Source organism: Photinus pyralis, unplaced genomic scaffold (assembly GCF_008802855.1).
Source record: "Photinus pyralis isolate 1611_PpyrPB1 unplaced genomic scaffold, Ppyr1.3 Ppyr1.4_LG3a, whole genome shotgun sequence".
Taxonomy (NCBI): domain Eukaryota; kingdom Metazoa; phylum Arthropoda; class Insecta; order Coleoptera; family Lampyridae; genus Photinus; species Photinus pyralis.
Window position 1 is genome coordinate 13,348,619 of NW_022170509.1, and position 22,798 is coordinate 13,371,416.

General features: G+C 35.6%; 4 protein-coding genes and 1 long non-coding RNA gene across 5 annotated transcripts; 3 read left to right on the forward strand and 2 right to left on the reverse strand.

Annotated features, from left to right (window-relative positions):
- Positions 1 to 4,070: 4,070 nt before the first annotated feature.
- LOC116165644 (NEDD8-conjugating enzyme UBE2F-like) lies at positions 4,071 to 5,328 on the reverse strand. Its single transcript, XM_031480252.1, has 3 exons — positions 4,997 to 5,328; positions 4,782 to 4,943; positions 4,071 to 4,735 (listed from the first exon to the last, which is right to left on the reverse strand). The coding sequence occupies exons 1-3, from the start codon at positions 5,249 to 5,251 to the stop codon at positions 4,619 to 4,621; spliced, it is 534 nt and encodes a 177-aa protein (XP_031336112.1). The 5' UTR covers positions 5,252 to 5,328; the 3' UTR covers positions 4,071 to 4,618.
- Positions 5,329 to 6,583: 1,255 nt separating this feature from the next.
- Positions 6,584 to 9,336, forward strand: LOC116166140 (putative GTP-binding protein 6). Its single transcript, XM_031480984.1, has 5 exons — positions 6,584 to 6,777; positions 6,826 to 7,675; positions 7,727 to 7,928; positions 8,238 to 8,337; positions 9,191 to 9,336. Exons 1-5 carry the CDS (start codon positions 6,665 to 6,667, stop codon positions 9,324 to 9,326), a joined length of 1,401 nt encoding a protein of 466 aa, XP_031336844.1. The 5' UTR covers positions 6,584 to 6,664; the 3' UTR covers positions 9,327 to 9,336.
- Positions 9,310 to 11,867, reverse strand: LOC116166145. The gene is made up of 3 exons (XR_004144271.1): positions 11,725 to 11,867; positions 11,568 to 11,674; positions 9,310 to 11,520 (listed from the first exon to the last, which is right to left on the reverse strand). It is a non-coding gene; the product is annotated as an uncharacterized LOC116166145 (long non-coding RNA).
- Positions 11,868 to 12,038: 171 nt separating this feature from the next.
- On the forward strand, positions 12,039 to 13,039 carry LOC116166144 (60S ribosomal protein L19). Its single transcript, XM_031480990.1, has 3 exons — positions 12,039 to 12,225; positions 12,338 to 12,608; positions 12,660 to 13,039. The coding sequence occupies exons 1-3, from the start codon at positions 12,221 to 12,223 to the stop codon at positions 12,984 to 12,986; spliced, it is 603 nt and encodes a 200-aa protein (XP_031336850.1). The 5' UTR covers positions 12,039 to 12,220; the 3' UTR covers positions 12,987 to 13,039.
- A 4,364-nt stretch (positions 13,040 to 17,403) lies between these two features.
- LOC116166143 (60S ribosomal protein L19) lies at positions 17,404 to 18,424 on the forward strand (the record flags this gene model as incomplete). The annotated part of the gene is given in 3 exon segments (XM_031480989.1): positions 17,404 to 17,610; positions 17,723 to 17,993; positions 18,045 to 18,424. Coding segments are annotated over 3 exon segments (603 nt in total). The 3' UTR covers positions 18,372 to 18,424.
- Between the last annotated feature and the right edge of the window lie 4,374 nt (positions 18,425 to 22,798).

Genomic DNA, 22,798 nt, shown 5'->3' on the forward strand with positions numbered 1-22,798 from the left:
GAAAGGAGTACTTTAAAATGTTTTTGTGGTGCAGGCAGGCAGTGTATAACCTTCCTTTTTTACCAAAATTCGACTACACCAAAATTTCTCGGGAAAACACTTTTTCTTATTAATTTGGGTGCGTAGAATCCAAATCAATTCGTACTTTTTCGATCAGACTTCTCAATCAAAAGTTATAGATTAGAAACCAATTTCGAAAAAAAATTCAAAGGGCTGTAACTTTTGAACTAGTAGCCCAATCTTGGAACTGTTTGGAATTATGGATTCTACAGGGGGTCGATTTTTGCCCGTACGTTTCCTTAAAACGTATACGTATTTGTAAAGAAACGTATATTTGCAATTTTTGACCATACGTTTATATTGCGTATACGTTCAATTGTGTTCGTTTTTCTGCGAGCGGGTAAATGGCGTTCGCAAACGCTCGCAACTGACGTTTTGTGGGTTATGGGGCCCCTTCACGTGCATTCCCGGAACGACGCGCCATCGGTTTTGGAACGAAGCGTGGAGCGCCAACTTCTGGCGCGTTGTGCAGTGAATAAACTACACGTTCGCGCCATTTCATTCATTCCAGAGTGGTACTGTCGATAACAAGATGAGTTTGGTAAAAAAAAGATAAATTGCAGCTGTAATTCTTCACAAATATGATGGATAACGTAAATGAAGAGTCCAAGAAGAGGAGGAACAGGTCCAAGCCATGGTATTTGAAGAGACAGAAATTTGGCGATTTGATTTTATTACAAGAAATTAATAATACCAATCCAGATGATTACCACAATTAATGTCACACCGCACAGCACACACAAACAAACCTACAGGATTTTTGCTAATGTAGTCTATCCTTTTTCCTCTCCAATGTTTAACAGCGCATCCTCTTCTAACGGCGCGAAGGGAAGGCGCGAAACGAAACTACACGCTCGCATTTGGCGCGCGGAGGCCTCGCGCCACGCCAGGAATTCAAACATGTTTGATTCCATCGCTCCACGCCAGGCGCGTATCATTCATGGCGCGAGGATGAACTACACGCACAGTTTTGGATTGACATCACTCCAAAACTTACGGAGCGTCGTTCCGGGAATGCACGTGAAGGGGCCCTATTATGTATTGGTTAGTGTTGAAGTTTTGACTCTTGAGACTTGAAAGGTATCTACTAACAACAATGGATGAAGCTGTGAATGTGTTTGTAATAGACAATTTAGAAAATTCCGAACGCAATTATCTCCCGAATAGGAACCGTAATCCTTGCAACCGCATAGAAGTCTTAAATGAAGCACAATTTATCAAATTGTATCAGCTACTTCTTTCCATGAGTCTTGCATTTTCTTGCACGTCAAAATCGTAGTTTGTTTCCCTGCTATTATATCGGGGTGGTTTTTAGCAAACTCTACTAGCCACCCTTTTTGGTTTTGCGTGGTATTGCACCCTCGCTTTGGCGTGTCCATCGTGTTTTCAGTATTCATGCTAATCAGTGCCTAAAATATTATTATTCTTTAATTTGAAATGACTGAGAAATATCTTCACCTCACCACCTAAGCTCAAACCCAAACGTCAATGAACGTCAAATAGTCCGTTTTAGTTCTAATCAATCAATAAAGGCGACGTTGTCATATGCACTGTACGTTTCGGTTCCAGGCAGTTACGAACAGTAGTCAAAAATTGCATTTGGAAAACGTATACGTTTTTAAGTCTTCGCATCTAAGCGTATACGAATAGATGCGACTGGTTTCAAAAATCGACCCCCAGGCCACATTCTATAAGAAAATTCTTTTTTCCGGGTCGATCTGAGACAATTTTTTTTTCGGGGCTCAAAGAAAGGCAGTGTATATAACCCTTTTTTACCAAAAATCGACTACACCAAAATTTCTCGGGAAAACACTTTTTCTTATTAATTTGGGTGCGTAGAATCCAAATCAAGTCGTACTTTTTCGATCAGACTTCTCAATCAAAAGTTATAGACTAGAAACCAATTTCGAAAAAAAATTCAAAGGGCTGTAACTTTTGAACTAGTAGTCCAATCTTGGAACTGTTTGAAATTATGGATTCTACAGGTCACATTCTATAAGAAAATTTTTTTTCCGGGGCGATCTGAGAATGTTTTTTTCGGGGCTCAAAAAAAGGCAGTGTATAACCAGGGGCGCACTGGCCCGGGGGGGCGGGTGGTGATTGCCACATGGCCTGTAGATCATAATGGCCCGTTGGAAATTTATGTGCTGTATTTAGTTTCTTGCACTATTAATAAATTATTAACACGTTTCTCGAATTGGGGTTGATGTTAGGTTGTCAAAAAATTCTGTTTTAATTAAAGTGTTTTACAATGAATTTATCATTTTTTGTCGTAGCATGAAAGTGCTGAAGTAGAATGATAGGCGACGCACCTCGTGTGGATTGTAGGTATATTTTGTTACTTTTAATTATCAGCTGCAATTTAAAAAAAACTGTATGGTAATTTATTTTCGAGAAAGGAGTACTTTAAAATGTTTTTGTGGTGCACCTCAGAGCTACCCCGCCACCATGATTACTACACTAATACTTTAATGGCCCGTAACTTACGCAATTCCACCTGGCCCGCAGTTACCCAGTCCGCCCCTGCCTCCGAAGCAAGATGTGAGGAGATGTTCTGAAAAATGGCAAACTGATTAAAAAGTTCCTACTGTAAAACATCACTTTTCTCTTCTTGCCGAGAGTGACGTCGATTATAGCGCTCCGATTCCCCCTCTCAAACCACATCCCTGCTATCACAATTCTTCTGAAACCCACCAGTCTTATATCGTTAGATTAGTTGGTCTCCATACTATCATATTTTGGGGATAGATAACAGCTACACTTACACGTACATGTACATACATACTTATGCCCCACATTTAGGTCATTGGTAGTACCTCCCTATGATTCATCCGCCCTTTACAACGTCTCTTGAGGTGGATGGAGGAACCGACCGGTCTAATTTTCGCCAGGATTCTGTCAACATGGATTCTCTTAATTGTGCGAGTGGCGTACACTTATGTAAAGAAAGATGATACTTACCATATTATATAACAGTCTCATCAAATGATTACCTATAGTGTATTTATACCTAATCCTAATGAACTGTATTTGCAATTTATTATCCTCACTCTCACTGGTCTGGCGCGTCTATGGGTCTCGGCCGTGATCAGTCGTGGTTAATGGTTTAACACAAACTCTACTTTGTAGAAAGAGCATATTATGTAAAAATCGACAAGGGAAGAGAAAACAAAAACTTATAATGCACTTGCACCATCTAGGTATACTCACAAACAAATCTTTTTCAAAATTCATCAATATTAAAAGTAGAAAGTAAACCCTTACTTAAAGGACTTAAACAAATTTTTATAATTTATACTTCAGAAATACACTATTACACACTTCAAGTCCCTAGCGATCTTTGGGCCCTCAGTGGCCAGACCAGTACCGCGTATATGAGTAAAACCATCCAAATGCATAATGGTTTTACCAACCACCAAGGCACGCTTCCTACCTACCACATTTCTATTTGGCTACTTTTTTCCAATTGAAAGTGCTGTAGTAGTAGTTGCGTTACAAATTCCAAAGAGACATTATCCTATCTCCACAAAATGAAAACCTAATCTTTGCGACAGACGCCTAGGGTATATTATTAATCTGTAGTCAAGAGTCGACTACGCGAATTCACAGGAAAACCTTGCATTTCCATACCTATAGTGAAATACACCTTTAGATTTATCTTGAATGTAATTTTATTTACACAGGTACCCAATTGAAAGTGAAACAATTATAAAACCATTACGTACAATAAGGCTAAAGATGGAATCCACAAGAATAATAAATTTCACCATGTCAATGTCCATAATAACACAGACTTAACTTTAAAATTTGCATAGGTGATTTCACCTTACATGCATTAGGCGTGCTCTTTTACTAATTAGTTCATCGAAACCCATCTCTGATTAGATGAAAGACGACGTGACATGATTAAGAAATGAGTTTTGATTTGATTAATAAAGTGAACACACCTGTCTCTCTGAAAATTGAAACTACTCACGGTCACCATTGCAGTAAAACAAAAACAAAAATGATCACAAATAAAGTAATAAATATATTAACTCAAGGCATCATGTGTATACAAAAATGGTGTTTGCTAGTTTGGAAGTAGTCGACGTTCCATAAATTCTACATCTAGTGGATATGTATGACAAAATTGGAAAAAAATGTAGTCTAATAATATATGGTGAATGAGTTCAAAATCACACACAACATAAACATTTAAAAAAACGGAAGTACTAGTGGACCACTACAATATGCGAAACTGTACAATTGTTACAAAAATATATTCCACTAAACCAACTGGCATGACAAGCTATGGAAAATGAAATTTGTACCTTGTTCTGTTGTTACATTGTATAAAAAAACAGTTGAATCTTAAAATGTAAAAAGAGAACGAGAAATACCCAATAACATTTTCTTTGAATAAAATTAAATAAATCCGAGATCTTTTACACTAGCAGCACAATGTTATTATTGAATCATCTAAAACATTTTGGTTAATGATCTCGCCAATATAAATCACAATATATTTAGAATTTAAAATTTTCCGTAAACAATACCCAACTATAGTCTTCCAAAGTTAATCAATTGCGTACTTAATGACATACTCGTTAACTTTTTTCTGGAATTCTTCTCTGCTTGTTCTATACATATCTGCTGCTTCTATATTAAGTGGATCGTCGAAATTAAGTAAATCCTACAAATGTGATAATGAGAAATGTAGGTCAGTCTAAATAACTTACAGTAAATAAAGCTAGTAATCCCCAGAGGACATCGTTGAGCCTTCTCGTAGGTGACCAACCGAGACCATCGACACTGTGCTGTCGCAATAGTGATAGGCACACTTCCCCACCTTCACTAATATTTGGATGCCACAATCTCGTAAGGCATTTTACAATGGGTGGCTAAGATAAGAATTAACAAGAATGCCCAAGTAGCACGATTGAAAAATACCTACCACCATATTATACTCTTCTGTAACATTTACCCCAAATTTAAAAGAACCACCTTGCCAAAAGCCTTCGGTAGGTTTAATAATTAACATGAAGGAACTTAAATCGTTAACGTTGTCATGATTAACAAGACAATTGGTTGGAAGAACTTGGGCTAGCTCTTGTAACTCCCGGGCTAATAGTCGATCTCTAACCGATATTCTATTATTTAATACGCCTTGATCTTGTTGCTTTTTCAAACGTTGCGACAACGTGATCATCGTTAATACAACAGGGGTTTACCATACAAAATAAACAAATATTTTACGAGAAAAACTAAAGTGAGGTTAATTTCTTATTTCCATCTGAAGTTAGCGTCAAATCTATTTCGGGATAGAAACAAATACATACACCCAGCGCAACAATAAATGTATAAAATAGGGAATAATTGAGAGCGCCTTTCTAGAGTATTCTCTCATTCAATAACTTGTGCTTGTTAATTGTGCGGGATAATTTCCAAAACAGGCACATCCACATTCCAAATTATTGCGGCTCTCTCTGGTGCTCATCCTGCGTGCGAAAATTTAATTTACTTAAAGAACATGGCTACGAATTTTTTATTTCTATAGGTTTGTTGTCCTTGTCCATACGAACCGAAATAACAAACGGCAATAGTCTAGTCTACGGGACGCTTGTGCGTATTTTTTCCATGATTTTAAGATCTGGCTCTACATATATACGATTTTTTGTAAAGATAAATAAATTATGGCCTTCGCTTTTTCCGAACTGTTCTGGTATTACATAGTACCCAGCATTTCTCTTGAACATTATACTCCTCTGTTAATATTTTTTTCATAGTCTACTACGTAGAATGAAAGAATAGACGACCTATATAAATATTGAAAAAGTACTTATTTTAAAAAAATTAATAAAAACTCTTGGAGATGGTCCCTCATGAAACTTTAAATATTCTTAAAGACCAATAATCGTCTCAAAGGTTCTTAAAACCTAAGTTAAACAACTCTAATAACAGCTTTGTAATGATCTCAAAAATTCCCAGAGGAATAACACATTTAAGTATTAAATCTTAGCTACCTACACTTAAAACCTCTTGAAGGTTCTTGAACAACCTTAAAGATTATTCATGCTACCATTGTATTTATAAACAAAAAATACAATGATGGTACTAACGAAAACTGTAAAACGTTTTACAAAAACTCTAAATTAGCTTAGCTTAATGATTTCTAAACATTTTTAAAAGATCTATAACACTTTAAAACACTAGAACTTCGCGACCTTGGTGCCAAAGCGTAAAAATAAACGAGGAAAATACTTTGAAATATGTAGATGTAGTATACGATGGGCGGACAGAGAAAGTTGTCGAAATAGCGGATTAAAGATGCATTCACTTAACTTTATGATTCAAATCACATATCGAGCAGGTCGTTGCTTATTCTACAGTTAGCATTCTTTATCGCTGACTGCCCCACGGCATTGAAGTGCTTTCAGAGTTCAGTCTCCACAACGAACCTTTTTTTTATATACTTATGCTACACCCTGTAGAAGTGCATCATGAGCTTATTTAAAGTTAACTTCACACGATTGTTTTTTAAATCAGAACATAACCTCAAAACTTTGAAAATTGAAAAGTAAACATACTTTTAACCCATGTTGTGCTACTACAACAATTAGCTATGCGAAGATTTTTCGTGTCGCCTAATTTGCGAGGTGTACTGAACAATGTTCGGTTTGTTTCAAATTCTGATTCCAGTGAATCTAGTGTCACCGATTTCTTAGATAAGAATGAGTATACTTAAATAATAATCGAAACAATTCAAAATGTGCACCTTTCTAGAGAGTATGATTCACTTGCTAGTCGATACCTGGGACAGTCCAGCTATAACTGTTTTATAATTCATCCATATGTAAAATGGGGTCCAGATAAAATTAGAGATACAACACCTTCAAATCAACTTCAAGAGGCAGTCGCATTAATACGTACGTTATCTTCGTGGAAGGTTATCGATACCTCTATAGCACCCCTTACAAGTTTTCAAAAAAAAATGTTTTTCGGAAAAGGAACTTTGGAAAAATTGAGGTCACAAATAAGAGGAAACCCTAATGTGACTGCGGCATTTATAAATGTTGCTACATTGAGGAATTCCCATTTGACAGAGTTAGAAAATGAGTTCGGTGTGACAATTTTTGATCGATACAATATTGTTATGCAAATACTAAGAATGCACGCGATAAGTACCCATTCAAGATTACAAGTATCTTTAGCCGAAATCCCGTATTTACGGGCAAGAATTCGTCATGACAACGTGGGTGTTGTGACAGGTGAACATTATGACACCAGAAGAATTATGTTACAAGATAGAGAGAAACAAATAAAGTCTGCCATCAAAAAGCTAAAATCTCAAAGGCAACTTTTGAGGAATCGTCGAACTACAATGGATTTCCCTGTTGTCTCTGTCATCGGTTATACTAATTCAGGGAAAACTTCTTTAATTAAAGCACTGACAGGAGAAGAGAAAATGCAACCACAAAATCAATTATTCGCAACCTTAGATGTAACCTTTCACGCCGGACAGTTACCTTCTAAATTGAAAGTTTTGTACGTCGACACAGTGGGGTTTATTGCTGAAATTCCAACGTCTCTAATAGAATGTTTCAATGTCACATTGGAAGACGCAATGATAGCGGTATTTCGTATGTGACAGTCAAATTTATGTTGTAACGTGTGTGGCTTTTAGGATGTAATATTACATGTCGTTGATTTATCAAGTCCTGACTTGCAACATCAAGAAAACCATGTTTTAAAAACTTTAGAAAGCCTAGCGATGAACAATAATTTTGAAAGCTCTTCGGATAAAATTATTACAGTGGGTAACAAATGTGATTTGGTAGCAAGTTGTAAGGGAAATATGATACCGGTTTCAGCAACGAAGCATTTAGGTAATTGAGATTCCCCTTTTCCTGGGAAACTATATTTTTCCTTCCTTTCCACTAATATTAATCTAATCCTATACTTTCTACCACTTCTACATCTAAGTAATTTTGATGCTGACACTGCTACTGCTACTACTATAACCTCCTCAATTCCACTCGCTCATAAAACAGTTTTTTTCATTCCATTCCCATTCCGTGGCTTGAGGTAGATATTTGAACTTCACAACAGAAAAAAAAGTTGTAGTGTACTTTGTAGTAGAGCTCCGATCAGCACTTTCTAATACCATTCATTTTAATTTAATGTGGTTGTTTCAGGGTTAGATGTACTTCAGCAAGAAATTGAAAATGCAGTGCTGAAAGCCACTGATCGAAAGATAGTTGTCATGAAAGTACCATCAGGAGGAGATGAAATGAGGTAGGTAATAATTTGCGTTTGTTATCCACTGATATCTAGGTATTCCAATAACTAACCTATCTGGTTTTAATCATCTGTCCATATGGAATTACTTACTAGATGACTTGGGCGATATTTGAAAAGTCTTGGTCCAAGGATTCGGTGCATACCGATATTTGTTGGTTTTGCCAATGCGCAGTGTCAAAAATTTGGATTAACGCGTATGCAATGCTAAGTTTTTTATTTATGGAGATATTTAAATGAAACTTTATATGTACACACTACGAATATCAGTAAAATTAACGACGTTTACAAAATATTGTTTTGCGCATGCTCAATGTCAACTTTCTTATTTAAGAAAGCATCTAAATGAATGGGAATAAAAATAAAACTAGCAACCGTTTCAGGCTGTTACTTTGCGCATGCGCAATGCCAGCCTTATGAAAGCATTTAAATTATATTTCATATGTGACACTTCGAATAAAAGTAAAAGTAATACCCATTTCATAATTTGTTTATATTTGTATACACTCCACTATTTTTCAACAAACTGTATACATTTCGACGGTAGGCAGGCGCCTAATTTGAAAAAAGAATGGAGTAAGCATCTCGTGCCTACATGCATTTTTTCCTGCTCCTAGCATTAATATTATTAGGAGGAAAATACGCTCTCGTCATATATGTTTGCATAATAATTTTTTAACTTGTTTAAAAGTTTTACACAAGGTGACAGCATCTTGACTGGCAATATATACGCTCATGTTGTGCTATACAGAAATATGGTGCATGCCCTAGGTTGCGTCTATATTGTCAGCTACCTTTTCATGTCTACTAATTGTGGTGTAGCAAACTATCTAACAGTATCGGTTTACAGATGGCTGTATAAGAATGCAGTTGTCTTGGATGTTTCTGCAGATCAACATAATAGTGACTTTCAACAAATGAAGATAATTGTAACTAAAGTAAAACTAGATCAATTTAAGAGTTATTTTATTGAAAATAAATGTTAACATCAACACACTCTGAGAATAATAAATATCTATTTATGATAACATTTTAAAATTAATAAAATTTATTATGTCAACAATGTACAGGATCCTAAGGTATTTTCCATTTTGAAATCGTACCAAATTATATGATTGTCCTGCCTTGTCATGTGGTATGCTATTTCCTTAATTGTATATACTCCCTCCCATTTGGTTTGGAATACAGTTGTCTAATTTACAATGTTCAAAATTAGTCACTTTTATAGTTACTTTCTTGTTTGTTTGTGTGTGTGTCAGTCACAAACTTATCACACGCTGTGCGTGCACAGACCAATAGCTAGGGAGCGCCAGTAGATTCAGTCCTCGATGTCTATGGCCACGAATCAAAAAATTTTTTGGCTTTTTTCGGGGCAAAATAAAATGGATCCAGCGCGAGGTGGATTTATTTGTCAAAAACATGTCAGCAACCTGGAATAGCTTTCCAGACGGCACAAATGGCAATACCATGCTCGAATTGATTCAAAAACACTGAATGTTCGCTTTGTAAATGCACAAAGGAATTAAAAAGATCAACTGCACAAGTACCTACCTCCACTCGGAAATGAGGATTAGAAGCGATTCAAATTCAGAATTGTTTGCACAGCACTTGGAAGAAACCTTTCAAACAGTATAGGTAGATGACGAATGCTTTGCAGGAGAATACGAACAAGATATTGACTGTGTTACAATTAAGGAACATTAAGTACAAAAGGTTCAGCTTCCACGTGTAGGACCGGAACAATAGCATATTTTGGAAGCAAAATATGTACATCAATGATACTTTATAACTTTATCTTGGCACTATAAATGAGGATCCGCTGAATCTTACCAAAATTTAAGGGCCCTACCCCCTTACAGGCGTAATGAGCAGAGGGGAAATTTTAAAAATCTCCCCACATTTCTCTTGCACTTTTCGCTTAACACTTCTTTCACTTACTGTGTATTTGCCTGATACACAATCAATTAATTCGTGCACACGAAACTGGTAGTTGCTATTAGATTCCATGTAGGTACTCATAAGTCTCTTCCATGGCATTTGTTAAATCATCTGAAAGTTTGCGTCCTCGGGTGCCACTGGGCCCTGCTTGCTGTCTAAAAACTGGACCCAGCATGCAAATATGAACAATATATGTATAATATTGTCATTTGTATAACTACGTACTTTTTCAGGGGGTTTTCTCTCCATAGAAGTGATGATTTTGATACACAAAAAAAACATGGATTTGAAAAATTAAATAATCTCCCTGACTCATTTTTTTGCAATACTCTTGTAATCACTGGCACTCACCTTTTTTTTGGGGTATTTTTTGTATATACTTTGTGCCGTCGTGGTGAATCATAATCATTTTACACAATAAAATTACTCTTTATAATTGAATTTTTTTGTAGATTTCTATAATAAACTAAAATAAATAACACAATAAATATTTTTATTATTAATAACAATTTCTAAAGCGATACCTACCTAAGAAAGGTTTGGTTTGTAACGTAACCTTGGGCATTATATTAAACAATGTCTTGGGCATATTTTGGAAAAGGGCATCATTGACCCTATGAACTCAACAGCAATGGCATTTTGCTAACTATTAGTTTTTTATTGTCTTCGCATCAAAAATCTTTAGGCCTATTCTTTTGTGAGTCAAAACAAGGTCTTATAGAGTAAGTAAGAGTGCCAGAATTTTCGCTTATTCTTACTGTGAATCTAATTTTGTGGTTGCTTCAAGAAACGGCAAAGCCATGAAAAATCATGTCATTTGACAAGCGGTTGAATTTTGCGTGGTTTTATGGTTTTTTTAACCTTAATAGTTTTTCGGGATGTTACCTATTTTGGTCCATAGTAAACCATAATTTAAACTGCGATAAAATTGTTTTGAAACTGGCGCCGAAAAAATCGCGCAGACTCCTTGATAGGGAGTCACGTTTAAATTTTAGCCATTTTAGGTTGTGATAGACCATAGATAAAATTATCTATGTGATAGACTGAACTTGCAGATGTGTTCCACACCGACTCCCTGTACTGCGCAAACGCAAGCGCGCTAAAATTTGAATTTGCTTTAACGTGCCACCTTTGTTTTGTTTATAACACCAGTTCCTGCTGACTTCCATATTACAAACCAAATCTCGCTGTATTTTCGGAAAGAATATGTTCTTCTTCTCGAATTAAAGCCTTCGGTCACTACTGTGAATTCCAGTTAAATACATTATAGCGCCAACTTGAAAGAAAACCTCTACTTTAGCTATCAGTCATGATCCTTGTAGTCTGGTTTTTTGTGATTCGTTCAGCACCGGACTCTCTCTTTACCATAGGTCAATGTTGGTCTGTAACGTTATTGCTGTAAGTAAATGTCATTAACTCTTTCTAATTAACTATTACAGTACTTACCCAAGCAGTTTCCTAATATCGCCTCTGGCATATTCTATGACCATGCACTCCAAATGTAGATAACAACAAAATTCATCTTGATAACATGGCATTTTGGTATGCCTACAACATATAATAACTAGGTAAGCAGGTAAGCTAAATTATCTTCAATTATAACGTTCGCAGGTTATGTGTATATTATTTACCCATTGAACTATACCTATACTCTGTAACAGAGTATAGTTCAATGTATTTACCCCTTACACTTGACAGCTGTACACAAATTCAAATTTTAGCGCGCTTGCGTTTGCGCAGTACAGGGAGTCAGTGTGGAACACATCTGCAAGTGATAGACTGATAGTGAAGACTGTGTAGTGTGAGCAAGTGGAGAAGAATATTGTTGTGTGTGCTAATCTTCGGATGTTTTTTTACAATTCTCAGCTCAAAATTTCTGAGTTTTCTAATTAATACGTTGTTTATTGCTTAACGTAGTAAACATTCTGTCTAATTGTGAAAAATGAGGTAAATTTGAATGTTGATAATTTTAGATAATATTGCGTAAATAGTTGCAAATATGTATTTGCCAACATCTAAAGGAGTCTCTCTAGATTCTGTGTACCTAATTCATTTCTAGCTCCTTAAAGTTGCAAAAGAGGCTTGCAGCTTCCGTGATGCGATGTGGTGAGAAGAAGGTATGGCTAGATCCAAATGAAATAAACGAAATTGCCAATACAAATTCTCGTCAAAATATCCGTAAACTGATCAAAGATGGTTTGATTATTAAAAAACCGGTCGCTGTTCACTCACGTGCACGTGTCCGTAAGAATACTGAGGCAAGACGTAAAGGAAGGCATTGTGGTTTTGGTAAACGAAAGGGTACCGCAAATGCTCGCATGCCACAAAAGGTAATTTGCAAGATTTATGTTATCGCAAATCATGTTGATATGTGCATTTAGGAATTGTGGATACAAAGAATGCGTGTTCTGAGACGTCTTTTGAAGAAATATCGTGAAGCTAAAAAGATCGATCGACATTTATATCATTCCTTGTATATGAAGGCGAAGGGTAATGTATTTAAGAACAAGAGGGTTTTAATGGAATATATCCATAAAAAGAAAGCAGAAAAAGCACGAACCAAATCATTGCATGATCAAGCAGAAGCGCGAAGATTAAAGGTTAAAGAAGCAAGGAAACGTCGTGAAGAAAGGATTGCACTTAAAAAACAGGAAATTATTCAAAATTATCAAAAGGAAGATGAAGCAGCCGCAGCTGCAAGGAAATAATCTTAATTTCTGTGTACAAAGTATGGAAATAAATACCTACTTCTATTTGCTAAGTTTGTATTATTGATCATGTTTTTAGAGGCAAAGCCTTTAGATGTATTTTTGTATAGTTTGTGTACTGTCCCTCTTCATATAATTAAAGTAACGTTTTGCTACAGAAATATGCATTTTTAGATCAATAGCGGCAAGTCCGTTTTCTATTAATTTTAGAGGCAAGCCTTTGCTTTCTGTCACCCATTCAGGTTATAATCTTTTATATTCATTTTCCTGTCGATCAAGGAGTTTATTTTTATGAATTTTGGAGGAAGACTGCAGCTCTTTAGGCTATCGTCGAGCCGTTACCTTGGAAATTGCCAACGTACGCACATGCATACAGACGGAAAAAAATTTTACATTCTATAAGAAAATTTTTTTTTCCGAGTTGATCTGAGAATTTTTTTTTCGGGGCTCAAAAAAAGGCAGCCTTCGTTTTTAACTTTTGAACTAGTAGCCCAATCTTGGAACTGTTTGAAATTATGGATTCTACAGGCCACATTCTATAAGAAATTTTTTTTTCCGGGTCGATCTGAGACAATTTTTTTTTCGGGGCTCAAAAAAAGGCAGTGTATAACCTTCCTTTTTTACCAAAAATCGACTACACCAAAATTCTCGGGAAAACACTTTTTCTTATTAATTTTGGTGCGTAGAAACCAAAACAATTCGTACTTTTTCGATCAGACTTCTCAATCAAAAGTTATAGACTAGAAACCAATTTCGAAAAAAAATTCAAAGGGCTGTAACTTTTGAACTAGTAGCCCAATCTTGGAATTGTTTGAAATTATGGATTCTACAGGCCACATTCTATAAGAAAATTTTTTTTCCGGGTCGATCTGAGACAATTTTTTTTTCGGGGCTCAAAAAAGGCAGTGTATATAACCAGGGGCGCACTGGCCCGGGGGGGGGGCGAGTGGCGATTGCCACCTGGCCTGTAGATCATAATGGCCCGTTGGAAATTTATAAGTATGTGCTGTATTTAGTTTCTTGCACTATTAATAAATTATTAACATGTTTCTCTAATTGGGGTTGATGTTAGGTTGTTAAAAAATTCTGTTTTAATTGAAGTGTTTTACAATGAATTTATCATTTTTTGTCGTAGCATGAAAGTGCTGAAATGCAATGATAGGCGACGCACCTCGTGTGGATTGTATATTTTGTTACTTTTAATTATCAGCTGCAATTTAAAAAAAACTGTATGGTAATTGATTTTCGAGAAAGTAGTATACTTTAAAATGTTTTTGTGGTGCACTTCAGAGCTAAACCCCCCCCCCCCCCCCCCCAAAAACGATCTCTATTGGCACACAACATTGAAAGAAATTGGCTGTAATCAATACAAGTTCGTACTGCTTTAAACTCAAAATCTTAATCTTTAAATTGATATAAAAACTACTATTTTTTTGGGAAATATGTGCATTTGCCTTTTTGGTGGTAAAGATTTCAGATATGGTGGATTTAGAATTCTGTACTCCGTAGTCATTGACAAAAGTAATGATCGTTGAATAGGTAAATTCTGCAGCATACGCAACCAACATTGTAATATACCTACCTATTGCGAAACTTGAAAATGTGAACCAATCAATTATGGTACCTCCTCCTTGAAGAAACCGATTAAAGCTGATGTGATAGGCATGCGTTAGTTGCTTATGATGCAGGGTTTACCTATTAGGCGATCATTACTTTTTGTGAATGACCCGATCTATATTTATATATCTACTGAACATTATAATTGTCTTCCGATTTCTGAATGCATTAAAGTATGGTTCCCAGTCAACAAAAGTTCTCAAATGTTATAGGTATACAAACCGCAATAACTAATCTAATTTTACACAGGTTACCTACAAGTGATAACGCCAAGTGCCATGGTCAACTCCCTCCAAACATGGTACACTTAGCATTGACTATACAGTACTATATGGTCGTAGCCATATTTTAGTTGCAAGATGTACATTGTAATGTTCTCTAATTTTCGATTATAGAATGGATAGGTCTGATTGTACTTTATTATTGAGTCGCTGAAAGTCCGATCTTGATGTTTGTTTTTTTAGCCCATTTTTCAACTCATTTTGTAAGGCCGCAACTAGTTACTTCTACAGTTTTCAACTATTTAGTTAGTTCTTTATGAATTCGGTAGCTTTATAGCTATAGTATCTAATATGCGCATGTGCATTATCAACATTTTTATTTATTAATTTAGGCTTTGTGGCAATTTTGACCACAAACACTTTTAGTCAAGTCAAACATAAGGCATACTATAGTAAAAATCAGATGTGCACATGCGCAATGCTAATTTCCTTATTTACACATTTATATCTTAATTGGAATAAAGATGTTTCTAGTAAAGGCAAACATCGCATTTTGTAAACATCAGATGTACGCATTGTGCAACTTTATTTTTTTAAATTTTTAACCAATGTTTCTAGTAAAGGCAAACATACCGCAATTGTAAAAAGATGATGTGCACATGTGCAAGACCAACTTTCTTATTTATGGAGACCTTTCTTTGGGATTTTAACCATAATCATTGTTTAAAAAACAATGCCATAATGCATACGCTAAGTTACTCGCCTTGAGGCAAAAACCTTTTACTTGTTTTAATTTTACCCAACTCGCAAATACTTTTGTCTTGTTGATTTGGGGCAATAATCTTTCTGCTTGATTTTAGAGGTAAGACTATATAGTATATACACTTTGCTTTTTTTATTACAAACTTTAATGACTATCTTTTTGCAGTGTTGATTCTATAGATTGATATAGGATAATAAAATCCACAGATGTTTTTTTTGGTCGATCAAAAATCGTTATGCTTTTTTGCAAATCCGTAGACTCGCAGAAAAAAGTACGGAAAGAGTGACATTTCACTAAAAAAAGAAATCGTCAATATTTTTCTACATAATCCATTTGGATGTATGAGCTAAATAAAATACATATATACAAAACAGTAGTATTTGCTAGTTTTAATGAAGTTGAAAACCACTGGCTTAGACAAACATACTGAATTTGATTTAAAGCATTGCAAGATCACAAACTGACTTTGTAGACTGTTTTCTTAGTATAACTGCACGTTAGTTTTCAATTTCACTAGACATGTGGTAGATTAATTGTATGCTCACTTACCCAAATTTAACTGGTCCGGTATTTTTTGAAGACTTGTCCCAGGTGAAGGACTACCTATAACTCAAGTCACGACCTATCCCACAGCACTAAGTTTCAAAAAACGCCTTATGTCTAGTAAATAAGGAAGAAAAAATGTGAATAGTTTTTTATACTTTATTGTATTGAGTTTTGTCAACATGGAAAAGTACAAATATTGCATTACACCGACTTCTAGCCTGGAGTACACAATTACATTGTGTGTAATATTAGTATTTTTGTCTGCTGCCCATTGCTGCACGCAATGCAACGAGACGTTGCTCGTTTACTTATTTTAATAATTAAACACGTTGTATTTGCCAGTGTCCAGTGCCAGTGTATGAAAATTTTCCTCGATAAATCCAACAATTTCCTTACTGTTTTTAACAAAGTCGTCACAAAAACGAATTATATCCGAGCGATGTCTAAGCGGAACAACCCAATCAAACGTAACACTGCACTGAAACCATCTGTACGTAACCTCAAATAGCTACTACGGTCTTAACTAATACTGAAATCTAATATTACAATAAATAGATAAATACAAATAACCATCAAATGACAATAATATACACACAAATGCAGCATGTGACACTGGACAATAAGCAAGAAGACAATTAACAGATGATTCGATCGATTAAACTAAATAGGCTTGGAAAAAGAGATCAGAGTCAGTTCAGTTTGATTGGTGGAGGATAGGGTGTGCACCATATCTTGTGGGGTCGGTCTGTTGATATGTCGCTTCACCTTCCGTTTTAGCCCCGGCTCTTAACACATGTGGCGGTGCATCTCACCTTAGGTTAGAGGAGGGAGGCGGAGGACCAAACCGATAGGTTGGATTGTTTCAGGTGGGTCCTCCACAGAAAGGTGCAGAGATCAAACCTTGTCTCTTATCCTAAAGCTAACGTTACATTGTAATAAGAACTTTTCTTATAATAAGTTATTGCATGAATTACAGTTTATGAGGTACTGTACTTCCTAATATATAACCTCTGTACATATAACTTTTGCNCCGAAGCAGTTTCCTAATATCGCCTTTGGCATATTCTATGACCATGCACTCCAAATGTAGATAACAACAAAATTCATCTTGATAACATGGCATTTTCATATACCTACTACATATAATAGGTAAGCAGGTAAGCTAAATTATCTTCAATTATAACGTTTGCAGGTTATGTGTATATTATTTACCCCTTACACTTGACAGCTGTACACAAATTCAAATTTTAGCGCGCTTGCGTTTGCGCAGTACAGGGAGTCAGTGTGGAACACATCTGCAAGTGATAGACTGATAGTGAAGACTGTGTAGTGTGAGCAAGTGGAGAAGAATATTGTTGTGTGTGCTAATCTTCGGATGTTTTTTTACAATTCTCAGCTCAAAATTTCTGAGTTTTCTAATTAATACGTTGTTTATTGCTTAACGTAGTAAACATTCTGTCTAATTGTGAAAAATGAGGTAAATTTGAATGTTGATAATTTTAGATAATATTGCGTAAATAGTTGCAAATATGTATTTGCCAACATCTAAAGGAGTCTCTCTAGATTCTGTGTACCTAATTCATTTCTAGCTCCTTAAAGTTGCAAAAGAGGCTTGCAGCTTCCGTGATGCGATGTGGTGAGAAGAAGGTATGGCTAGATCCAAATGAAATAAACGAAATTGCCAATACAAATTCTCGTCAAAATATCCGTAAACTGATCAAAGATGGTTTGATTATTAAAAAACCGGTCGCTGTTCACTCACGTGCACGTGTCCGTAAGAATACTGAGGCAAGACGTAAAGGAAGGCATTGTGGTTTTGGTAAACGAAAGGGTACCGCAAATGCTCGCATGCCACAAAAGGTAATTTGCAAGATTTATGTTATCGCAAATCATGTTGATATGTGCATTTAGGAATTGTGGATACAAAGAATGCGTGTTCTGAGACGTCTTTTGAAGAAATATCGTGAAGCTAAAAAGATCGATCGACATTTATATCATTCCTTGTATATGAAGGCGAAGGGTAATGTATTTAAGAACAAGAGGGTTTTAATGGAATATATCCATAAAAAGAAAGCAGAAAAAGCACGAACCAAATCATTGCATGATCAAGCAGAAGCGCGAAGATTAAAGGTTAAAGAAGCAAGGAAACGTCGTGAAGAAAGGATTGCACTTAAAAAACAGGAAATTATTCAAAATTATCAAAAGGAAGATGAAGCAGCCGCAGCTGCAAGGAAATAATCTTAATTTCTGTGTACAAAGTATGGAAATAAATACCTACTTCTATTTGCTAAGTTTGTATTATTGATCATGTTTTTAGAGGCAAAGCCTTTAGATGTATTTTTGTATAGTTTGTGTACTGTCCCTCTTCATATAATTAAAGTAACGTTTTGCTACAGAAATATGCATTTTTAGATCAATAGCGGCAAGTCCGTTTTCTATTAATTTTAGAGGCAAGCCTTTGCTTTCTGTCACCCATTCAGGTTATAATCTTTTATATTCATTTTCCTGTCGATCAAGGAGTTTATTTTTATGAATTTTGGAGGAAGACTGCAGCTCTTTAGGCTATCGTCGAGCCGTTACCTTGGAAATTGCCAACGTACGCACATGCATACAGACGGAAAAAAATTTTACATTCTATAAGAAAATTTTTTTTTCCGAGTTGATCTGAGAATTTTTTTTTCGGGGCTCAAAAAAAGGCAGCCTTCGTTTTTAACTTTTGAACTAGTAGCCCAATCTTGGAACTGTTTGAAATTATGGATTCTACAGGCCACATTCTATAAGAAATTTTTTTTTCCGGGTCGATCTGAGAATTTTTTTTTCGGGGCTCAAAAAAAGGCAGTGTATAACCTTCCTTTTTTACCAAAATTCGACTACACCAAAATTTCTCGGGAAAACACTTTTTCTTATTAATTTGGGTGCGTAAAATCCAAATCAATTCGTACTTTTTCGATCAGACTTCTCAATCAAAAGTTATAGACTAGAAACCAATTTCGAAAAAAAATTCAAAGGGCTGTAACTTTTGAACTAGTAGCCCAATCTTGGAATTGTTTGAAATTATGGATTCTACAGGCCACATTCTATAAGAAAATTTTTTTTCCGGGTCGATCTGAGACAATTTTTTTTTCGGGGCTCAAAAAAGGCAGTGTATATAACCAGGGGCGCACTGGCCCGGGGGGGGGGCGAGTGGCGATTGCCACCTGGCCTGTAGATCATAATGGCCCGTTGGAAATTTATAAGTATGTGCTGTATTTAGTTTCTTGCACTATTAATAAATTATTAACATGTTTCTCTAATTGGGGTTGATGTTAGGTTGTTAAAAAATTCTGTTTTAATTGAAGTGTTTTACAATGAATTTATAATTTTTTGTCGTAGCATGAAAGTGCTGAAATACAATGATAGGCGACGCACCTCGTGTGGATTGTATATTTTGTTACTTTTAATTATCAGCTGCAATTTAAAAAAAAACTGTATGGTAATTTATTTTCGAGAAAGGAGTACTTTAAAATGTTTTTGTGGTGCACCTCAGAGCTAACCCCCCCCCCCCCCCAAAAACGATCTCTATTGGCACACAACATTGAAAGAAATTGGCTGTAATCAATACAAGTTCGTACTGCTTTAAACTCAAAATCTTAATCTTTAAATTGATATAAAAACTACTATTTTTTTGGGAAATATGTGCATTTGCCTTTTTGGTGGTAAAGATTTCAGATATGGTGGATTTAGAATTCTGTACTCCGTAGTCATTGACAAAAGTAATGATCGTTGAATAGGTAAATTCTGCAGCATACGCAACCAACATTGTAATATACCTACCTATTGCGAAACTTGAAAATGTGAACCAATCAATTATGGTACCTCCTCCTTGAAGAAACCGATTAAAGCTGATGTGATAGGCATGCGTTAGTTGCTTATGATGCAGGGTTTACCTATTAGGCGATCATTACTTTTTGTGAATGACCCGATCTATATTTATATATCTACTGAACATTATAATTGTCTTCCGATTTCTGAATGCATTAAAGTATGGTTCCCAGTCAACAAAAGTTCTCAAATGTTATAGGTATACAAACCGCAATAACTAATCTAATTTTACACAGGTTACCTACAAGTGATAACGCCAAGTGCCATGGTCAACTCCCTCCAAACATGGTACACTTAGCATTGACTATACAGTACTATATGGTCGTAGCCATATTTTAGTTGCAAGATGTACATTGTAATGTTCTCTAATTTTCGATTATAGAATGGATAGGTCTGATTGTACTTTATTATTGAGTCGCTGAAAGTCCGATCTTGATGTTTGTTTTTTTAGCCCATTTTTCAACTCATTTTGTAAGGCCGCAACTAGTTACTTCTACAGTTTTCAACTATTTAGTTAGTTCTTTATGAATTCGGTAGCTTTATAGCTATAGTATCTAATATGCGCATGTGCATTATCAACATTTTTATTTATTAATTTAGGCTTTGTGGCAATTTTGACCACAAACACTTTTAGTCAAGTCAAACATAAGGCATACTATAGTAAAAATCAGATGTGCACATGCGCAATGCTAATTTCCTTATTTACACATTTATATCTTAATTGGAATAAAGATGTTTCTAGTAAAGGCAAACATCGCATTTTGTAAACATCAGATGTACGCATTGTGCAACTTTATTTTTTTAAATTTTTAACCAATGTTTCTAGTAAAGGCAAACATACCGCAATTGTAAAAAGATGATGTGCACATGTGCAAGACCAACTTTCTTATTTATGGAGACCTTTCTTTGGGATTTTAACCATAATCATTGTTTAAAAAACAATGCCATAATGCATACGCTAAGTTACTCGCCTTGAGGCAAAAACCTTTTACTTGTTTTAATTTTACCCAACTCGCAAATACTTTTGTCTTGTTGATTTGGGGCAATAATCTTTCTGCTTGATTTTAGAGGTAAGACTATATAGTATATACACTTTGCTTTTTTTATTACAAACTTTAATGACTATCTTTTTGCAGTGTTGATTCTATAGATTGATATAGGATAATAAAATCCACAGATGTTTTTTTTGGTCGATCAAAAATCGTTATGCTTTTTTGCAAATCCGTAGACTCGCAGAAAAAAGTACGGAAAGAGTGACATTTCACTAAAAAAAGAAATCGTCAATATTTTTCTACATAATCCATTTGGATGTATGAGCTAAATAAAATACATATATACAAAACAGTAGTATTTGCTAGTTTTAATGAAGTTGAAAACCACTGGCTTAGACAAACATACTGAATTTGATTTAAAGCATTGCAAGATCACAAACTGACTTTGTAGACTGTTTTCTTAGTATAACTGCACGTTAGTTTTCAATTTCACTAGACATGTGGTAGATTAATTGTATGCTCACTTACCCAAATTTAACTGGTCCGGTATTTTTTGAAGACTTGTCCCAGGTGAAGGACTACCTATAACTCAAGTCACGACCTATCCCACAGCACTAAGTTTCAAAAAACGCCTTATGTCTAGTAAATAAGGAAGAAAAAATGTGAATAGTTTTTTATACTTTATTGTATTGAGTTTTGTCAACATGGAAAAGTACAAATATTGCATTACACCGACTTCTAGCCTGGAGTACACAATTACATTGTGTGTAATATTAGTATTTTTGTCTGCTGCCCATTGCTGCACGCAATGCAACGAGACGTTGCTCGTTTACTTATTTTAATAATTAAACACGTTGTATTTGCCAGTGTCCAGTGCCAGTGTATGAAAATTTTCCTCGATAAATCCAACAATTTCCTTACTGTTTTTAACAAAGTCGTCACAAAAACGAATTATATCCGAGCGATGTCTAAGCGGAACAACCCAATCAAACGTAACACTGCACTGAAACCATCTGTACGTAACCTCAAATAGCTACTACGGTCTTAACTAATACTGAAATCTAATATTACAATAAATAGATAAATACAAATAACCATCAAATGACAATAATATACACACAAATGCAGCATGTGACACTGGACAATAAGCAAGAAGACAATTAACAGATGATTCGATCGATTAAACTAAATAGGCTTGGAAAAAGAGATCAGAGTCAGTTCAGTTTGATTGGTGGAGGATAGGGTGTGCACCATATCTTGTGGGGTCGGTCTGTTGATATGTCGCTTCACCTTCCGTTTTAGCCCCGGCTCTTAACACATGTGGCGGTGCATCTCACCTTAGGTTAGAGGAGGGAGGCGGAGGACCAAACCGATAGGTTGGATTGTTTCAGGTGGGTCCTCCACAGAAAGGTGCAGAGATCAAACCTTGTCTCTTATCCTAAAGCTAACGTTACATTGTAATAAGAACTTTTCTTATAATAAGTTATTGCATGAATTACAGTTTATGAGGTACTGTACTTCCTAATATATAACCTCTGTACATATAACTTTTGCACTCGTTTCATATAATAATAACCACCATTTTTATCAAAACAGATAGAATATAGGTATGAGTATATATCATCAATGGTTTCTTAATAATGGAATGTTTCCTGTCACAACAATATTTGAGCTATTGCCCTGCGTAGCGCCGGGCGGGACCGGGCAAGCCCGCGTCCAGGGCGAGCGCCTCAGCAGCAAAAAAAATCCAGATAGCTGGGGCGCCCGCCCGTAACACAACAGCTACACACGTAGAGAAAGTAACCAATAAGA